This window comes from Amaranthus tricolor, chromosome 4 (genome assembly GCF_026212465.1).
Source record: "Amaranthus tricolor cultivar Red isolate AtriRed21 chromosome 4, ASM2621246v1, whole genome shotgun sequence".
NCBI classification, from domain to species: Eukaryota; Viridiplantae; Streptophyta; class Magnoliopsida; order Caryophyllales; family Amaranthaceae; genus Amaranthus; species Amaranthus tricolor.
Window position 1 is genome coordinate 31,399,543 of NC_080050.1, and position 21,234 is coordinate 31,420,776.

The 21,234-nt window shown below is 36.7% G+C and overlaps 2 protein-coding genes across 8 annotated transcripts; both read right to left on the reverse strand.

The window, feature by feature from the left end:
• Nucleotides 1-221: 221 nt before the first annotated feature.
• On the reverse strand, nt 222-5,036 carry LOC130810994 (S-adenosyl-L-methionine-dependent uroporphyrinogen III methyltransferase, chloroplastic). The gene is made up of 4 exons (XM_057677116.1): nt 4,119-5,036; nt 3,871-3,940; nt 1,464-1,741; nt 222-840 (listed from the first exon to the last, which is right to left on the reverse strand). Exons 1-4 carry the CDS (start codon nt 4,767-4,769, stop codon nt 691-693), a joined length of 1,149 nt encoding a protein of 382 aa, XP_057533099.1. The 5' UTR covers nt 4,770-5,036; the 3' UTR covers nt 222-690.
• Nucleotides 5,037-8,092: 3,056 nt separating this feature from the next.
• On the reverse strand, nt 8,093-20,667 carry LOC130810993 (probable inactive poly [ADP-ribose] polymerase SRO3). Of its 7 annotated transcripts, none has more exons than XR_009041081.1 (9): nt 19,468-20,667; nt 19,128-19,369; nt 18,858-18,991; nt 18,326-18,416; nt 11,260-11,308; nt 10,239-10,273; nt 8,777-8,869; nt 8,575-8,665; nt 8,093-8,471 (listed from the first exon to the last, which is right to left on the reverse strand). XR_009041081.1 is itself a non-coding variant. In XM_057677114.1 (6 exons), exons 1-6 carry the CDS (start codon nt 20,538-20,540, stop codon nt 10,421-10,423), a joined length of 1,593 nt encoding a protein of 530 aa, XP_057533097.1. In that variant the 5' UTR covers nt 20,541-20,614; the 3' UTR covers nt 10,406-10,420. The 7 variants fall into 7 exon arrangements, 2 of the variants coding, with proteins under 2 accessions (XP_057533097.1, XP_057533098.1); XR_009041082.1 differs by having other exon boundaries at nt 10,097-10,273; nt 19,468-20,614; XR_009041080.1 differs by having other exon boundaries at nt 8,093-8,479; nt 10,097-10,273; nt 19,468-20,614.
• Nucleotides 20,668-21,234: the final 567 nt, after the last annotated feature.

The following is a 21,234-nucleotide window of genomic DNA, read 5'->3' on the forward strand; positions in this document are numbered from 1 at the left end:
CCAACTACCCTTCACTACTTATTACCCTTTACTACTTACCCTTTTTAATGGACCCCACACCATCCTTAATAACCGTGCCCAAGCAAATGGGACATCTAAATTAGTTCGGAGGGAGTATTAATTTTTGAGAACCACTCCAAAGTGGAAAAGGAATTTATTAAATAATAATAAATAGGGAGAAATTTTCATCCATTTATCATACTCCAAATTTTAAAAATGATAAAAAAAAAAATTGATAGAAGCCAATTAAATTTTCATTTTTATTAAAAACATTTTATTATTTTTCATTAAACCAAACACCGAATTGTCACCTTACAGTCGCTAGATTTTGATGGATTTTTTCTTCAAACCCACCATATTCTCAATAAATAAAATTAAAATCGATAAAAACACAATAACTTTCTCGAGCATTCACATACGCCTATCAACTACCAAGAAGTACTATGTCAGCCAATCGATTAGCTTTCGAATCAGGCCAAGCAAAAGTCGTCGAGCTTCAAGTCGAGGTACTAGCTGTCAGCCGGTCCCTGACCCGTCTATTGAACATTTCTAGCGTGCAACTACCAGCATCAATGACGAGTATTCACTTAACGGTGCATCTGATTTTTTCGTCAAAGGCGTCACCGGCTAATCGAAAACTGGAGTGTACTTGATCCTCTATTTCAACACTACAATAATGTTTGATTGTTTCTACTTTGTCTCGGCAAGCTCAACCGATTCCTCACAAGAATGCACCCATAATGGCGACAGTGCAACAACCTTTCCAATGATGATCAGCGTGGGGGATACCAGTCCGGTAAATTTGATTTTATCAGCCAAATCCTCGAGCTTCGCAAATACCTGTTCAATCGAAAATTTCAGTTACAACGAGATCTAAAATGCACAAGCTCCTACAAAGAATTTGCACAAACCTAAATTCTCGTAATATTACAATTTTACGATAAGATTAATTTTTTAAAAAGAAAAGATACAAGACATATCACATCTCGGGACACGAAAAATTAATAGAGCATATGTGATACGCAGAAAATCGAATCTTGTCTTAGTTAGAGCACATATCGCTTTCCCTAGGAGGAACCTGGGTTTGATTCTCGTTACCCTTTCCCCTCAGCCTTCCCTGTAACCCAAAAAAAAGTGATATTCCGTACGGAAATGCAAAAGTCATAGCAATAGACGAGAACTGTTGTAATCTCCATCTATTGCTTGCGTTCATATAAAATGCCCATCAATTTTTTACAGCACACGTTCACCAGTAGGCTATGTTAACAATTAGAACCGACATCGAATCTAAGGACATCCTAGAAAAGTTCATGTTTTGATGCAAAAAGATAAAAAGTTCAGTTGCATAGTAGTGACATGCTTAGCGAACAGTCTATTACTCCAATTCCATTCTATCATAATGTGTAATCCCTCTGCAGAAAAGTTTAATGAAACTGAATCAAGCAAAGATCAGATAGTTTTACCGTGCGCTGTTGAGCAGTTGTCCCTCTTTCCACAGCCACAGCAGGAGTATTGGTCGGCAGGCCATGTTGCATCAATTTCTGGGCAAGAGAAGGAAGTGTCGCCAAACCCATATATACGACAAGGGTACAATCAGGATCCGCAGCATTTTCTGCGACATACAATGGATCTGTTCCCCCATTCCTTGAGTGTCCTGTGAGATACCTAACACTGGTAGCGATGCCTCGATGAGTTAATGGTATTCCAAGCTCTGCAGATATACCTGAAGCAGCAGTTATGCCTGACAAGAAAGAAAAAGTTAGACTATAATTTATTGTCCTTTGGTTTTGGATGATAACGAACTATATTAAAATTGCTCATTAAACCGTGTGCACTTTTTATTTATGTGAAATTGTTGATGATGTTTGCTATCAAGTGTAAATCCTAAACAACTTCTTTGTTATCAGTTCAAACGGGGCCTACATCCAACCTGTCTAGGAAGCCACTTAATGGCATTGGGGTAATAAAATGCGGTTGTATTTGCTTCATCCTCAAAAAATCAAAGCATCTGATAATAGAAGGCTAAATGAATTTACTCACTCCGTCCCATCTCATGGCAACATTTCCTCACACATGACACTTTTATAGGCTCTCAAACCTTAAAAAATTAGCCTACCACAATCCATCCAATGCTACTATGATGCACCCACACTAATGTATCAATATTTTACACTTTGACACGATATAATCCGAACTTAATTCCCCAACTAATTTAGGAAGGAGTAGCAGTTGATTACATCATCAACTGCTACGTAACATCCAGACAAATGAATTCTTTAACCATATCCCACTAGCTAATAGTAGAATGAGGGTAGTGAACAGATCATAATCTCTCATTGTCGAGGGAATCAAAAGATAAACACATTGAGTTTCCTACTGATGACATGAGATACATTCACACTACAAAGCATAAAGATGTTCCAAATTCCGATTCTTGTGGATGCGAACAAAAGCTTTTCGCAAAATCCTCTAGAAAGGACGATATCTTATTGTGACTCATACGCCTATGGTGCATGCCTTCATTTTACACAAAAGCTATTCAACAATTAAAGTATGCTTCAAATTGGTGATTCCATGTCAAGCCAAAAGATTACTGATAGATTATTTCAGACATCTGACTTTTTCCGGTGGTATCAATGGAGAAACCTTACAGAAAACATATCAAGAGACTAACAAGCATTTTCATATTCTATCATACTTAGACTCAGGTACTTGCGTTGTACTAAGGTATGTATCGAAAGTCTGTTCTATATAACCTAAATTAAGAAAGTTAAGTTCACAAATGAACCAATAAAGTGAAATTCTTTTACATATATGCTTATTTTAAAGCTAATATGTTCATATAATGTCCAATAAGTTCAACCATGGTCTAATGAGTTCAAATAAGTTCAGATTGAAACCAATGATATCAGAGAAGTTCATGTGAGTTTAGATTTGCCATATCTAATGGAGCCTTAGTATAGAGTCGCTAATTTATAGAAGTTTCTGTGTTCCAATATTGTATGTAGTGTTGAGGAATGGTGGGGGATAGTTCATTGTGTATACGTTGTAGAGGTGTGCGTTTGGGTTCGAGTAGGAAAATGTCAGGTCAAGGTGATCACAACATCCTCAAATCTCGTGTTTACAATGGTTGTTGCATAACTACATAGCCAATTTGAACTCGGGTCAAAGCATGAACAATTTTGGAATACCAGATTAAATTAAGATCGGGTCTATTTTGAATAACTTTGTAACAATTGATTACCATGTAAAAGCTATTACAAAATCATACATAATAAGTAATGTTTTTCAGATGTCAAAATGCTAACCCTTGCAGATAAAAACTTAATCACAACCTATTCAAAATGAACAATCTCCCACATCCCTTTCAACATTAACCGCACATTTGGTTAATGGTACTAATTGGTAGTAACGGAAATGATTTGTAGTGTAAATTTTCGTGATATGCATCCCCACGGTAATGAAAGTTTGATCACAAAAAAGTTTTTTCTGCAATTTTCCATTACCACCTAATACCACATGTTCAAATGCTATGCATTGGAATGAATTTTGTGAGGAAAATGAGATTGGAGAGTAAGATTATTGAAGGAGAATAAGCATGACTATTAAATTTTTCAAGAGAAATTCTTACTAAAATTACACTAACTTTCTAATACCACTTCCACTGGTTAGTACTGATTACCAAACGGGCCGTTAAGGTAAACAACCAAAATGTTTATGTGTTTTCTTTTTGCATTCACTTACACATGCTATGCATTGAGTTTAACTAGAGTGATCACAAATTCACAACACATTCAAAAGTAAAAGGTATTTCACCACTAGAAGTTACATCATCCAAAAATTCACATTAGGCAAGCATAGACATAATACCTGGAACAACTTTGACATGAATCCCTTTTTGCTGCAAGAAATCCATCTCTTCACCACCCCGTCCGAAAATCTATCAAGATTCACACAAGTGTCAAAACCAAAATCATAAGAACCTTCGAGAAACCAACTCAACCAAAAGAACCAAAAGCTTAAGCAGATGGTTGTATCTCCGCAATATGTTATAAACATGAACTACACAATGTAATAAAAAAAAGGGAAATCAAGCAATTTTAGCATTAGAAACTTACAAGAGGATCTCCTCCTTTAAGTCTAACAACATTAGCACCAGCTTCAGCAAAACTCAACAAAAGCTCATGTATTTCTTCCTGAGTTCTACTATGGTACCCAGCAGTCTTACCAACATACAGAAGCCTTGCATTGGGACCCACCAAATCCAAAACATCATTGGAAACAAGGCGGTCATACAACAAAAGATCAGCAGATTGAATGATTTTCAAAGCTTTTAAAGTCAAAAGATCAGGATCCCCAGGCCCAGTACCCACCAAAAACACATTCCCAATTCCATCAAGTGTTTCAAAGCAACAATCTTTTGATTGATTTTCCCTTTTTTCTTTCAAAACTTCAAGTAATTTCTTCAATTCTGGAAGCTGCAAAGCAATGTCATTTTCTCGCTTACTCTCAGAGGAGGATGATGGAGATAAGGTTTCATCAGATGATGGGGATTGTGTATGGGAAGTAACAGGATAAACCCAGTTTTCCCTTTGGTATCTTTCGACTGAATGCTTTTCAGTGAAGGGTGATGATTTAGAACATACTACAAACTTGAAATTGATTGAAAATTTGTTGTAATTGTGAAAAAGATTGGGTTTTTGTAGGTGGGTAATAAAGGAAGTTGAATGTTGAGATGATAGGGATTGAAGATTATGCAAAGAAGCCATTGAAATGGAAGGTTTTTCCAACAAAATGAAGGATTTCTCTGTTCTAAGTAAACAAACAACAAAATTTACATTAAGGGTAATGAATTAAGAAGAAAGAATTAAAGGACAAAGATTCAATGGTTGATGTAGCTGGAACGAAACTGCAGGCAGACAAAGCAGTAGACTTTTGGACAAATGGAAGGCCAAGCAAAGAAGGCAGCCAGTGAGGCTGTGACCTTTTAGCCGATAAAAGAGGCAGGTTCATCCTTCTTCATAAAGCTCAGGTGGTAAAGTCCAAAACCAATTCTTTCTCATTTTTCTTTATTTTTATTTTATATAATATAATATTTTACTTATTTTATTGTATTTTTACAAAAATTATAGTAATAATAAATTATATTTTTTTGGGATTGAATAGGGTTGTATATTCAATTATATCTAGTTGAATTTTAGGTAAGACTTTATTGAGTTTAACTTTTATCGAGTTTGAGTTTTGTTAGATCATTTAACATATGTCAATTTCAAATTAGATGTAAATTAAATTAATTATTTATTCCAACTTTCAAAGTTTATCATACTTTTGGTTAGAATTAAGTTTGATTAGCTAGACCTTTATAAGTTTTTGTTGATTTTAATTTAGGTTATATTACGTTTGAATTAACTTTGATCGATTATCATGTTCTAGGCAAGTCCGATAAGAAAATAATTAATTATTTTGGATTCAAATTGACTTTAAACGGGCTATATTAAATTAGGACATAATTTGTGAATATACAAATTCGAATTAAATCCATATTATGCATTAAAGAACCATTTATTTACATTTTAGGATAAGCCTAACTTAGAGTTGCACAATCTTAAAGCTTTAATCGCAATGATATAATTAGTCAAGATTTTAAGCCTTAAAAATTTCGTAATGTCATATTTTTTTATTTAACAATGCTAAATATAACATATAATTCCAATGATTTCTTTTTATTATGTTTAATATTAACTCCATTCTGAAATACTTAGCAATTAATTATGACAATTTGATCGTAATTCGTATCCAATTAAACTACTAACTAGGAAGTAGGAACAACCATTACAGTTCATTTCAATGTTCACACAGAATTCATCGATTTAAGAGAAATAACCTAAAAGGAAGAATAAGAGGGATTACAAAACTTATGAAAGTAAGACGAGAACTCCAATCGAACAATACAATGTCCTTCTTTTACTCCTTGGAATGTTCCGTATTAGTTCTTTTGAAAATACATCAAACAACACAATTGTAGGCACCAGCCATTGCCAAACAATCTCAAATTTAGATTTTAGAAAATCTGGTACACTCGTCCTTCTCCTTCTCCTTCTCCATTAATCGGGAAAACAAACAATTTTCAGAATTTTCATCTTTGGAGGCTCGGCTATGCAAACGATTAACATGTAAAGTCTGTAATCTATATGCTTCACAACAGGATATTAGGCATAGGATTAGGTTATATGAAAAACGTGAAAAGAACACAATTTTCTTCAAATCAAATGACGACAATAAACATGAAAATCAGTACCTCAGCAAATCCACAAGAACCAAAGGAGTTGTTTAACAGCTAAACTTCAAGTGTTTGCTTCGCCTTTTTCACTGATGAAGTTAAATATTACAAACATCATCGTTGATAAAACATAGATTATGCGACGCATTAAAAATATCCTTCATGCCACAGCAACATGGCCTGACTATTAAATCTGTTATCAACGCCTTATAATATGAAAAAATAGTAAGCGAAAGTAACGATTCAAGAAATTAAACGTCATTACCGAGTTCAGGGTAATACAATCATTCTAAATCTTCTTACACAATTCCATAAAATAATAAGCAAAATAGATAATATACAGGTCTAGCATGTAGAAACAAAGAGAAAGATCTTGCGAATAACATCAGAAGACATCTGGTACATGCAGATATAGTGACAGCAAATGAGAGTGGTACAATATCGGGCAAATCTTCCATGAGCATATGTAATAGACTGGATGCATCATCATTCTTGAATATTAGTTGAAGACAAACAATACCAATGCAGTAAAGAATTTGAGTGAGTATGTAAAAGGATGTATATTGTTGTAATTCAAAATTACAATAGTAAGAATGAGTATAAAACTCATCCTATAAGTCCAGTACAATTTCCTCATACATTTCCCAGTTCCCTCTACCTTATTTATACTAATAAGCTCTATAACTAACTAATATTAAAACAAATAACATACCCTTTAAATCCATATATCACAGAATATCCCTAGGATATCTCCCCCCATCACAAAATCAAAGAGCATATGATCTACAGTAGTAATCTCCTTCAATTAATTGGTTAAGATAATAGTTTACTTGGTAAGCAAGACGAATATGGAAAATATTAGACACATAAAATTTAAAAAGGCTCCCTAAATAACCTCTTTTTTACAAGCGTAAGGTTACATCCAACCTCCAAAACACTAGGTTGGAGCCAGTTAGAGGAATTACGGCCCGTTTGGTACATGATATTAAAGGACGGTAATGGTAATAAAATTAAGTATTGTTTGGATGCCTTCAATGGTAATAGATGGTAATAAAAAAAAGGTAATGAAAAAAGAGCCTTTTTGGTATTAGGCTGTAATGGTAATGAAGTATTATTGTGGTAATAAAATAAAGTAATGTTGTTTCGAGCTGAAGAAAAAAAATAATGAAGAAAAAAAAAGTAATTTATGTAATTATCCAAAAAAATATTATTATTAAAAAAAATCATTAGATAGAATAATTTAGATACAATAATGCTTTTAGATACAAATATACAATAATGAAACTAAGAGTCATTACCATTTTTTATTACTAACAACCAAATGCAATCAATGGAATATTATCTTCCATTACCATTCTTTAGTCATGCACACCAAACAAAAAAATCTTCATTACCAATTCTCATATCCATTCCTTCATTACTATTGCCATTACAGCATTTCATTCCCATTACTTCATTACCATCAACCAAACGGACCGTTAGGGTAATGGAATTTGACCAGGATTCCTTAACTGTGTGCAAAAATAATCGATTCCCCAAAAGCCAATTCAAACAAAACACAAGTATGCTACAATTGCTATTGAGCCTGTTAAACAGGGATGTTAAATTGAAGATGATTCCATTTCATTTCAGTCATTTGAGCAAAAAATATCATACCCTAGCACCGAATAGGTCATCACTCGTGAACTTCCCTCACTAACTGTGCATTTTCAGAATGAGAAAGCAAAATGAGCAGAAATTCAACTCAGACAGCTAGACAACATCAGAGTAAACAAACAATAATGCTATCTGTCAAAACCCAAAAGACAATCATGAAAAAGAAACAGCAGTAAGAGTTTGCTTCAGGCATCTATATGAAACATTGGCTAGCTCAGTTGTGGGAAATAAACAGCAAAGAAACACATGCACCCCGAAGAACAAAGTTTTCAGTTCAAAGATTCTGGCTCAGGCAAATGGAAGCTTTTCTTGCCATTTTTAACCACCACTACTACCAAAAACAAAGACAACACATCAGGAGATCTGTGTGTGTGTGTGTGTTTTCTCAAAACTGATACAATTTTGATGATACAGTAAATTAAAGCACTTAATTGATTGCTACGTGCTGACAAGCCCAATCTCACATGTACTCAATAATTCTGGTCTCCCGTAGCCTTGGCCAATATTTTTTGCTGCCTTGAAAAAAAGTAAACATCTGTAGGTCTCCATATTTCCAAAAAAAAAAAAATTGTAAGTAGATTATAAAGTGGAAAAAACCCTAATCACAACATACAGCAAAGGAAACTGATTAAAGTTACCGGAAATCAGATCTGATACAGCAAGATGAACAAGGTAGCAAAATATCCAGAACGCATCAACCTTAAACCAAAGCCCACTAGAGTACCCAATCTGTCAATCAAACAACCACGGTTACATCAAAAAAATAAGGAACAAGAATCAAAGAGTCCACATCGACTCGCACTAAGAACTCCTAATCAGTTGGCTTAAAATAAAACAAACCATTAATCAGAATCCGAGCACCAGCACACAGCTTCCAAGTTCCATCATCAACACTTGCATGACCATACTTAAGGCTGGCTACACTGAACACGCCTAGAGAGACAACATTAATCACAATGAGCCTAAATCATGCCAAAATCACCACAAATAATAGCCATTGTTGCGCTTGAACAAGTAGAAAGGTTACAGATCAAAAATCAGCTAGATACTTGCACAAGTAAGAAAGTTTTTGTATCTAAAAGGGACAAAATTATCACAAAAAAACCATGAACCACATTTGACACCCATCTATAAATAGTGTAAAACTTGCACTTGCAATGCTATTCTGGCCGCCTAGCCTAACCAAAGAATAAGTGTGAGGCAAAAAACAAAAAAATAATAAGCTGCTACCCTCGTAAATGGCCAGTCCCACAGAACAATAGTTTTTATAGAAAAGATGTATTGCTATAGTAAATGCAGAAAATATAAGTAAAACTGCTTTCATATTATACTGAAAGGAACACTCAGGTCAACCTCACAGCGCAAACACAACAGCTACATGCATAATTAGCCTACACCACCATGCATAATTTTATCTATAAAGCCAAAAGGGAAAAAAGAAATAATACAACTTGAAACCAACTTATTCAAGATTCTCAAAGTTCAAATTAGAAACTTGAGAAACAAATTAATCTCCTTCCAAGTTAAGCAACACTTCCCTCGAATATATTAGACATTTGCATGGCAGTTCCTCTCCATTCAGTAGAACCAAATAATTTTCTTTTATAGCCAAAATTGGGAAGAAAAAAGGGGTATCTTAATTTTAACGATGAGCATACCTTCCCAGTCCCTCTACATCAAAGCTCTCAGTCACACGCCTTAAAACTATTTTTTCACTGATCTCAAATCAATCATAATTCACAATCCCCCAACTTTTCATGATAATGTTAAACAGAAAACATAAACCTTCTAGACCTTCCTATGCTAATCAAATCCTTTTAATGAGAATGAAAATAATCCCAAAGAACTGACACGAAACAAAATTTTCTAACAAAATTTACAGTCAAAGTACTAAAAACAAAACAAGTTGTTGATTATAAAGGGTCAAGCATCAACCACAAAGCCACTTAATAAAGCAAAACAATTAACTCCAACACCAAAAACCCTAAGCAGATTCTTCTTAGTTCCCAAGAAACATGAGATCATTAAGGCAATATTTTATGATGAACAGATGAAAACAAATTTCCATGAATTTATCAGCAACACGCGACCAAGTACCAATTGCCAAGGAAGGAAGAATGACCAATACATCATGTAATTCAACATGTAATAATAACACACCAGGAGTCCATCTGTCATTCAAAACATGTTTGATTGGCGAAGAGTTTCACAAGCTCCACCATTTTTAAATCGAAGTACCCTGGCACCAACAACTGAAATAGTTCTGTTAAATGAAGCTCCAGCAAACTTTCAAGGCAATTACCTTTACAAAGCTGATGCTATGCAACTAACCCAGTCCTGTATCAAAAAAGGAAAGAGATCTGTTAAGAGGAATTGCTCAGCACGGAATAATCATCATCAGTTCAAAACCGTTATCACTAGAATAACTTCCCGAGTCTCAATAGAGAAATCAGCCAGCATAACTATGATATAAATATCAATTCATCACCTATACAATAATATATCAAAATAGTTCAGTTTTTATAGAACACAAACAACAAAGACGGTGAAGGAATCTAATCTGCCATAGCTAAGAGATTCTATGTCATGGATGTAAAAGAAAGAGATTCCAATCTAGGAAGATCCATGGAAGCGGGAATAAAGTTAAATATACTCACTTTGTTGGGTACATAGTACATACATTCTGCTTTAACTGCAACATAAAATGTAGAAGCCTCTATACTATGTGTTTCATCAAAACCAACAAACCTACTCCCAGCAAGGCAACAATAATGAGAATTCAAGAACAGAAAAAATCACAAAACTCAAATGCCAGCAAAATTTATCCCTTCCTCCAAGGACCTACAGCCTACAACTCATGATCTTATACAGAGAGATCCGCAAAAAAAAAAATAAAATAAAATAAAATAAAAAAAATCAATCCTCCATAAAGAAAATAGCTAATATCTTCCACAGAAGACCTACTATTCCTATATCCAACACAAAAATACACAACACACACTTCACAAGTCAATACAACAAATGGAGAAACAAAATCCAATAAAAGCAATGTTAATTAAGTAGAAATGCACTGGGATCACCACCCATAGTAAACCAAAAGTTCAAGACTATTGAGTGGAAACTTAATGATTATGCAATTAAAATTGATCGGCCTTCAGCAACCTAAAAAAACTGCAATATTTCAGAATTAAAAAACCTCAGGAGCTTCTATAAACAAAACAAACCACAATGAACTATATTCCAGTGAAGTCTAAATACACCAATATGACCCACATCAAATGACCAAAGACTTAAGGTACTAATTGAAGGTCCAAGAGCATTACCACAGAGAGGCCACAGGATTTGACACGTTGAAGTGTTGCTCATAAAAAGCTGAAAGAATAGTAGATAATTCCAACCACGTATTAGTTTATGCCATTTCCTTGACTGAAACCAAGATAATTTATTCCATAAAAAATCTACGAAAGTTTACTCCATACAGTATGCATGTGCCATGTAAATATGTCAACAAGATTCTGTAAAGAATCAACTATATCAGAGTATAATGAAATCAGTAATGAACTTTCCAGAAATAATCCACAAAAAAATTGATTGAGTATATTGCTGTGAAAATCAGAGTAACAAAAGTATACCCCACTTCGAGAGGAGGCTCTCTCCAAAAACAAACTCAATAACAAACTTTCTGATACCCATTATAATCCATGCCTCAAGTATTTAAGCAACAGAAATAACAAACTAATGACATCACTCACAAAAATAATGACATCATAAAATATTCAGAATATTAATTAACTAATTCTTAGCTGTCCTTTTCCTTGAGTATGTGAATACGATCGGTGGTTTATTGGGCCGACCCTGTTGAGTCCTTGCATCACCTCCGCCACAAAGAGCCACCTTGTCCTCAAGGTGAAAATCAGGAAAGCGAGCATCCAGAGAAGCATAATCCTCCCAAGTGGCCTCAAAATCTGGCAGACCTGACCATTTAACCAACACCTCCGCAGTTGCAACTCCCCCATTAGATTCATTACGAACCCCCCAATACCTCCTCTGATTCAGCCACCAAGATCATATCCTCCGTAAGTTGAGTAGGAACAGTAGGGTTCACCTGAGCAGAACCAATGGCTTTCTTGAGCTGTGAGATGTGAAAAACCGGGTGTATCTTGGCTTCTGGAGGTAAGGCTAACTTATAGGCCACCTTCCCCACTCTCTCCAATACTTCAAAGGGTCCAAAGTAACGAGCAACCAGCTTTTCATGTAGCCTGGTAACCACCGATTTCTGGCGGTAAGGTTGTAATTTCAGGAACACACGATCCCCCACTGCAAATTCTATATCCCTTCTTTTAGCATCAGCCTGTTTTTTCATGATTTGCTGAGCCCGAAGTAAATGAGCCTTCAAATCATCGAGTATGGCATCCCGTTCCTGCAGCTGTTCTTCAAGAGATGAATTGGCAGTACTACCCTTCTCAAAACGGATCAATGCAGGAGGATCTCGCCCATATAGAGCTTTGAAAGGGGTACAAGATATTGAGTTGTGATGGGAAGTGTTATACCAGTATTCTGCCCAATCCAGCCATTTACTCCGACTCTTAGGTTTATCTCCAACGAAGCACCTTAGATATGTTTCAACTCCCTTATTCACCACTTCGCTCTGACCATCCGTTTGTGGGTGGTACGCTGTACTTCTTTTCAAGTGAGTGCCTTGAAGGCGAAATAACCCCTGCCAAAAGTAACTCATGAAGATTTTATCGCGATCAGAGACAATAGTGGAAGGAAAACCATGTAATCTGACAACCTCATGAATAAACATTGCTGCTACTCCTTGAGCCATAAACGGATGCTTGAGAGGAATGAAATGAGCATATTTAGATAGGCGATCCACTACCACTAATATCGTATCGTAACCATGTGATTTCGGCAGCTTCTCAATGAAATCCATCGATAGGTCTTCCCAAACCTGAGATGGGATGGGTAGAGGTTGTAGTAATCCTGCCGGGCTGAGGGTTGAGTGTTTGTTGCTGGCAAATAATGCAGGAGGATATATACTTAGAGACACAACGCTGCATTCCCGGCCAATACCATTCTCTAGCCAAACGTTGATAAGTTTTAAAATCCCCTGAATGACCACCAATGGCAGAGTCATGATATTCCGCCAATAATTTAGTGACCAATTGCGAATTACCAGGAATAACCAACCTCCCTTTGTATTTAAGATTTCCATGCTCAATATTATAGCCTTTAGGCACCGCTTCCCCTTGTTGAATGGCACGAACCAATTCCTGAATAAATGGGTTCGTGTGCAGTTCCTGTTGAAATTCTTCCCATTTGATCCCACCAGCTGAGATGAGAGCGTTGCAATCGAACTCAGGTTGTTCCTTACGTGACAAAGCATCAGCCACCTTGTTATGAGCCCCCGGTTTATACTGAATTTCAAATTCATACCCCAAGAGTTTACTCATCCATCTTTGATACTCCGTTCCCACTTCTTTCTGAGCCATGAGAAACCTGAGACTTTGTTGATCTGTGCGAATAATGAACTTCTTTCCCAAAAGATACTGGCGCCATTTCATTACTGACAGAACGATTGCCATCAACTCCTTCTCATATATTGATTTTTGCCGCGCTCGTTGCCCTAAGACTTTGCTGAAAAAGGCTAGGGGATGATCTAATTGCATAAGCACCGCTCCTAGCCCAAATCCAGATGCGTCTGCTTCAATGACAAACAACTGATCAAAATCTGGTATGGCCAATACTGGCACCTGGGTCATAGCGCACTTCAACGCTATAAAGGCTTGGGTGGCCTCCTCACTCCACTTGAATTGATCTTTCTTGAGTTGGGCAGTGAGGGGTGCTGCTATGGATGCATAACCCTTCACAAATTTACGATAATAGCCCGTTAAACCCAAGAATCCTCGGAGTTCCCTAATGTTTGCAGGAATAGGCCATGAGGTCACTGCCGATACTTTTGATTGATCCACCGCCACTCCCGCTTGTGAAATAACATGTCCCAGGTACGCCACCTCCTTCTTCCCTATTTCACATTTCTTCCAATTGGCGAACAATTGATGACTAGAAAGTAACTCTAATACTTGTTGTAAATGCAGTATATGGGCATCCCAAGACTTGCTGTAAATCAAGATGTCATCGAAAAAGACCAAAACAAACTTCCTCAAGCAAGGTCGGAATACCTCATTCATGACTGCTTGGAATGTGGCAGGAGCGTTAGTCAATCCAAAAGGCATCACCAAGAATTCGTAGTGACCCTCGTGTGTACGGAAAGCTGTTTTGTGAATATCTTCGCATCTCATTCGTATCTGATGATATCCCGATTTTAGTCTAGTTTACTAAACACCTCAGCCCCACTCAACTCATCCAATAATTCATCTATGACCGGAATAGGAAACTTATTTGGGACAGTCGCCTTGTTGAGTGCCCGATAATCCACACAATAACGCCACGACCCATCCTTCTTCTTCACCAACAAGACCGGACTGGAAAAAGGGCTCCTGGAAGGTTGAATTATACCAGCTGTCAACATATCTGCAATTAAAGACTCTATCTCATTTTTCTGTCCTTGAGGATATCTATAAGGTCTCCGGCTAATAGGATCGGTACCCTCTTTGAGTACTATGGCATGATCGTGAGTTCTCTTAGGAGGTAAACCCGAAGGCATGTTGAATACGTGTTTAAACTCCTGCAGAACCATACGTAGTACTGAGGGGATTTGCCCCATATCCAACTCATCATTCTTCTGTTGGTCACTTGACAACTGGTTGAATTCCACTAAGTACCCTCCACCCTCTTTCTGTAAGGTTCGTATCATGGCTTTCAATGAAATTTTTGTTCTCCCCAGTGAAGGATCCCCCTTAAGTGTTATATGTTCACTCCCCAGCTAAAACTTTAAGGTTTGGGTTTTCCAATTAGTCATTATGGTTCCCAATTTCTCGAGCCATTGAATCCCTAAAATAACATCAGAATTTCCCAAGGGAAGAGGGAGGAAATCCTCCATAATAGTCATGCCTGGAAGTTGCAGACTCACCCCTTTGCACAGTTCAGTACCCCTTACTGACTCCCCTGTTCCCAACGACACACCAAAGGATTTTGTTGGGGAAAGTGGAACCCCCAGTGTTTCAACAACTTCCCTTGAAATGAAATTGTGCGTAGCCCCCGGATCGATTATCACTACTACTTCCTTGCCTAGAATAAGACCCAGCATTTTCAAAGTTCGAGGGCTCGTGAAACCCATCACTGAGTTAAAGGATATTTCGGGTTGTATTTCTTCCACTAATTCTGTATGCGCCAACTCCTCGGTTTGCATCTCTGTATTTAACTCTAACTCCTCTCCGTGTTCATCATCCTGCGAAATCAACACACTAAGTTCTTTTCGTCGACATCTATGGCCAACCATCCATTTATCGTCGCATCTAAAGCATAAACCCTTCTCTCTCTTCTGTTGGACCTCCCGTTCCGTCAATCTCCTTATTTCTCCAGGTTTGTGGTGTATATTTGTGGAGGTGTAAGTTTTAATTTGGGGTGTAATTTGGTTCTGGGTGGAAATGGGTAGACTAGTGGAGTAAGAAGATGAGGGAAAAGTGTTTAGGGTTTTTGGGTTGTGTTTTGAAAAAGGGGAAGTTTGGTATTGGGCTGAATGTTTGCGGGAAGGCCCAATTCGTAATTTCTCTTCTATTTTTGCCGCCAAATCCATTGCATGGTCCAATGTAATTGGGCCTAATAATCTGATTTCGGCCCGTATCTCCTCCTTGAGGCCATTAATAAACTGACCCATTGCAATTTCTTCAGGAACACCTTCCAGAGGAGCCAAGAGTTCAATGAACCTTCTTCGATATTCGTTCATCCCCTACCTGACGATTGCTCAACCATTGTTCATGGAGAGTGCCGGTGGAGGTAGATCGGAACTTCCTCAGGATTAACCCCTTCATTTCGCCCCAAGTGGTCATAGGATGACGCTTGTGCTCCCATTGATACCAAAATAGCGCGTCACCCTCCAGCGCCACCACCGCCGTCTCCAGCCTGTCCTCCTCTGAGAGCCGATAAAACTTAAAGAAGCGTTCAGCACGGAGGATCCATCCATCTGGGTTCTCTCCATTAAAGGCGGGCATGTCCAGCCTCTTAAACCGCCAGTTAGCACCGTTGCCTTGGTTCCCTCCCATTCCACCTTCATCAAGAATACGATTATGAATGGGCGTACCTCTTGTTTGTGCCCTAGCATCTAATTCCCCTGACTCTCCTTCGACACGCGAACGAAGGGCTCCCAACGTGTCACGCACCTCTCGCTGGAAGCGCTCCTGGTCATCGCGATTGTGCGCTACTCGCCCATCTAACTGTAGTGAAAAAGCCGCCAGTTCTCGCCGGAGATGTTCAGAAAGCTGTTGCTGTTGTTCAGCTCGAGAAGTAGCTAGGGCATTTGCAATCTCCTCAGCCACGATTGCATGCATTTCCGTCATCCCCTGCTCCAGTTGTTCGATTCTCTGAGTTACCGTTGATGGCGCCATCGACCTGTCCCTTGATCGACGATGCTCTGATACCAGGTTTGTAAAGAATCAACTATATCAAAGTATAATGAAATCAGTAATGAACTTTCCAGAAATAATCCACAAAAAAATTGATTGAGTATATTGCTGTGAAAATCAGAGTAACAAAAGTATACCCCACTTCGAGAGGAGGCTCCCTCCAAAAACAAACTCAATAACAAACTTTCTGATACCCATTATAATCCATGCCTCAAGTATTTAAGCAACAGAAATAACAAACTAATGACATCACTCACAAAAATAATGACATCATAAAATATTCAAAATATTAATTAACTAATTCTTAGTTGTCCTTTTCCTTGAGTATGTGAATACGATCGGTGGTTTATTGGGCCGACCCTGTTGAGTCCTTGCAGATTCATCACAGAGCGGACGAGAACATGACATGTGAACGATAATTTCTACTGGAAATTCTGAAATAATGTACTCCTTAGTCCAGATAGATTTGCATCAAAGAGAAAAGAAGGATTTTTAAGAAAAATGTGGATATTGGTAATAAATGAAGAGAGAGAATGAATTGGGGGAAGGAAACTAAAACAGAGTTAAAATGTATGGATGAGATTAAAAGAAAGTGGAGGTTATTGTCCAAAAATAAAAATGATGCAAAATGAATGGGATGGACTAAAATGGCAATTCATGCAAAATGAGTAGGACGGAGGGAGTATATCACAAGCATAAGTGCTCAGTTATAGTGAAAAACAGATTCCTGTACCATAATAGTGTGTATACCTCATAAGATAATACAGGATAATCATTCATCTTTGTCTAACTCAATGGTGCGGTTCTTTTATGGTTAACAATTATCAAGAGACTATTAAGCACCAGAGCTTTCCAAGTTTGAATCAAAAGAGAATATATCATCCAAACCATATTAAACCCTCATTGAGAAAGATAGAGAACTGCAATCGTGGTTTGAACAAAAGTTTGCAGTGAATACAACCCATTAACCAATACAAAGAAACTTACGATCATCACTTGTCAATTGACAGTTACGTAGTGGGTGCTGCAAGGGCAAAGACCACACAGCTACTATCCAATATCAATGTCGAATCTGATCTGGATCCCTTATATCCAAAAGAGGAACAGATTTCAAGTATTTCTCAAGAAGGAACTAAAGATAAGTCGGAAGAGAGAAAAACTATTAAAGTTCACTCGTCAACTGACAGTTGAGTATTGCATGGTAGAAAGACAACGATCACTGAACTCACTATCCAGTATCCAATATTTGAATCTGATAAAATCATACTCTGCATTCCTAAGATCCAAAATCGAACACAATTGCAAAGTACATTCCTTAGGCTTTCTGTCTGCCAAGGGAGTGAGATCAAAACATCCAACTACAGGCATAATCCCTAGCACAAATTGAAGTGTCCCTCACAGAAGCATAAAAATAAGATGGTCAATCAACAAACAAGGAAACCCTACATCACAGTTAATGTCAATCAACAAACAGAGAACCCTACATCACATCAAAATGATAAAATCAAGATATATAACAAAAATAACAGTATAACTTAATAACAAAAGAGTAATCACTCCAAATTCTCGAACTAAAGGGAATATGCTAATGTTTCTTGCTAAAATCTAACAGATTACATTTTTGTTACTATATGATTCAAGAACATAAGCAAGAGCTAAGAGATAGGTATAGAAACCAAAATCCTTGTCCAACCTCCCTCCCTTAAACCAACTTTCTAGCTAAAAGCTAGAATGCCCTCTACTAGCTCTACTGACACATTGGTGTATGAAACAGCCTCCCCTCTTTCGAACATATTTAGAACAAACCATGTTAGGGATAGTTCTAAATATTTCAAAACAAAAGAAAAACCTTAATTTGAACCTTGAAGCCTAGCCATAGCAGAATATAGCATCTCATTGCCAACAACTGATTTCAAACGCTGGACGAACAAATCTTTAGCCAATTCCCCAGCCTGAAAGAACAGGAAAAACGTACTCAGAAAAAAAAAAAAAAAAAAAAAAACATTCAATGTCGGGGGACACCACGTAGCGTAACTGTAGTCACTATAATTGGTCAGTTTACACTGCATAACACCTTGCATAATCTACACGATAGAAGGACTTGCAACCACTAAATGGCACGGTGAAACAACAGAACCTTCCACAATTTACACTATGGAAGAACTTGCAACCACTAAACATGCAAGCACCGACAAAAGGAACTTTAAAAAGAACAGATACCTACATCTGTAAAGGCTATAACATACATTTATGGAATCAAAGTGGCAGCAATACCAACTAACTTAATAACGTATCCATAAACCTAGAATAAATGATAATCTACCTAATCCAATCAAGAAGAAATTATATGCTCATTAGGAGTTACTCAAAAAGTACAGAAATCATCAAGATACCTTAAATGCCCTGCACAGAGCCTTCAGCTCTTCAAGTTTCGAAGCTGGAAGTGCGATCCCCAATTGAGAAAAAAACAACTTCGACGGTCCCTCAGGTGCCCACTTCATGACCTCCTCTTCTCCCTCTTTTGTTCCTAAAAGGAAACAGAACAACGAATTTGAAAATAGAAACACTAGCAAATATAAATCGGCCACGACAAATTGCCTGCCACGAATTAAACCTGCACTCCTTTTGTTTCCTCCAGTACAACGAGGAATACTTCAACTCACCTTGCAAAACATTGGAACATTTGTAGCTCACAACACATTCAGGGAGTATGTGAGTGTTCATATTGGTCGTCCACACTACAAACCACTTAGGATTCACAGTATCATCCACCCCATTATCAAAAGCTGTACTAGATGGACTAAACTGTTGAGATCCAGCATCAATTTTCTCCAAATTTCCCAAGACAACCCGGCACAATAAAACATGTTTTTCACCATTATCATCTGCCTGAGCTAACAAATCACTGAATGACAAATTCAACAACCAAAAGTTAAAACATTGTTTCAGAAACCAGCATCAAAATTAAGTAGAAACATAAAGCAGAACCCTCATAGCCATTACCTAAGATGAGGCAGCCGACCTGGAGACAAATAAACACCAACACCATGAGCTTGTAAACCGGAAACCTTACTCGGAACTCCAAACCCATGAGCTAATATATCTGAAACTCCCTTTCTGGATGTCCCATGCCACGCAAAAACAGTATTGGACTGACCTCCACGAGCAGCCTGAGTGATCTGCATTGTCTTGTGAAAAGCCATAGCCCGCGCCTTTTCATGAGGTCCAGTATAAGTAAGCTTATGAATGGCAGTAACCTCAACTCTGGAATCCACCATCTTCATTCCACCCAAAAACAATTTCTTGACATCCGAAAACGCCTTTTCTTGCTCATTAATCAACCTAACACTCGGCCATTCAAATTTATCAATAGGTTTCTCATCCTCAATATGCAAATTACGTTTTATATTGAACCGTTCTGAACCAGTTCCACTGTTGCGAGAATCAGCAGTATCCTCTACATCATGAACTACTACTTTGCCCTCCCGCTTCCTCTTCTTGTCATTGTTATTCATAATCTTACTATCAACATTATTTATATTATCTATGTTAATTTCAATTTCAATCTTAGGGTTTATACCATTATTACTACACTCATCTTTCTCACCTACTAATTCTTCATCACCATCAGAATAATTATTATAATTATCAACTAAAGATTCATCAACAAAAAATTTAGGAAAAAAACAACTACCCTTTATATCAATCCAAGCAATAGATCGTTGCAACCCACTACTCCCGATTTCAATTTTCAACATCCGATAAAAATCAAACATAAAATTATCACCTTCAACTTCAACTTCAATAATCGGAATTCCTTTCGAAAACGCCGATCTGGCACTCGAAACAACATGGCTTGGAAGTTCCACCCATTTCTCATCGGACCACTCCATCAACCTCTCCGGCGCTTGACTTTTCTTGAAATTATTGAAGTTGTGAATAATGGATTCCTTTGAAACGCAATCTCTATAACAATTCCATTCTTTTGAATCATTCTTCTTAGGATTTTGTTCAGAATTAATGGCGGTGGTATTTACAGGCCCATAACCAGAGGTTGCTTGAACTAAGCGCTCCATCACCGGAGAAAAGATCTGAGAAGAGAGAAAATGACTTTTTACAATTTGCCGGCGGGGACAAAAGAATTAAGATGAACAAGGTTTCATATTTATAGAACCGGTGTACTCAACCCGGATTTTACCCGGTTGTTTGGTTAAGTCGGTTTATTTTGGATATAATTGTCATTTCAACGACAAAAGAATTAAATACTTAAAATATAAGTTAATCTATAAGTTAAAATATAGTTAATGAAATTTTATTTTGTTTGCCTAAATGCAAAGATTATTAATATTGAATTTTTATAATTTTTAATTATGCATAAGCCAAAATAATAAGAGTTAAAATATTGTCTTGAAAAATGTAAAAAATCAAATGGAACAAGAAGGAATAAAAGAAATGTCACTTAGTGTTATTCCTTTGAGCCCTTCCTTTCCTTCAAATTGTTCTCAATTTCTATATGAAATTCTCTTAAAAGGGTAATAATTGATAATAAATAGATTCTTTTAATATTTATGGACAACATGAAGGATTATAAATTTCATTATTATTAATAATTAATAATTAATAATTAATAATTAATAATTAATAATTAATAATTAATAATTAATAATTAATAATTAATAATTAATAATTAATAATTAATAATTAATAATTAATAATTAATAATTAATAATTAATAATTAATAATTAATAATTAATAATTATAAAGGAGTT

Bases quoted from the DNA above. Each gene is read 5' to 3' on its own strand.
- LOC130810994 (XM_057677116.1), bottom strand. From the start codon at position 4,769: ATGGCTTCTTTGCATAATCTTCAATCCCTATCATCTCAACATTCAACT. The intron at 1,742-3,870 runs GTATTATGTCTA...CTTTCTTGTCAG, and splicing joins TCATGTCAAAGTTGTTCCAG to GCATAACTGCTGCTTCAGGT. The intron at 841-1,463 runs GTAAAACTATCT...TCGATTGAACAG, and splicing joins CAACTGCTCAACAGCGCACG to GTATTTGCGAAGCTCGAGGA.
- LOC130810993 (XM_057677114.1), bottom strand. From the start codon at position 20,540: ATGGAGCGCTTAGTTCAAGCAACCTCTGGTTATGGGCCTGTAAATACC. The intron at 18,992-19,127 runs GTGAGTTGAAGT...GTTTCCTTTTAG, and splicing joins ATGTTCCAATGTTTTGCAAG to GAACAAAAGAGGGAGAAGAG. The intron at 18,417-18,857 runs GTATCTTGATGA...CTGTTCTTTCAG, and splicing joins CTCTGTGCAGGGCATTTAAG to GCTGGGGAATTGGCTAAAGA.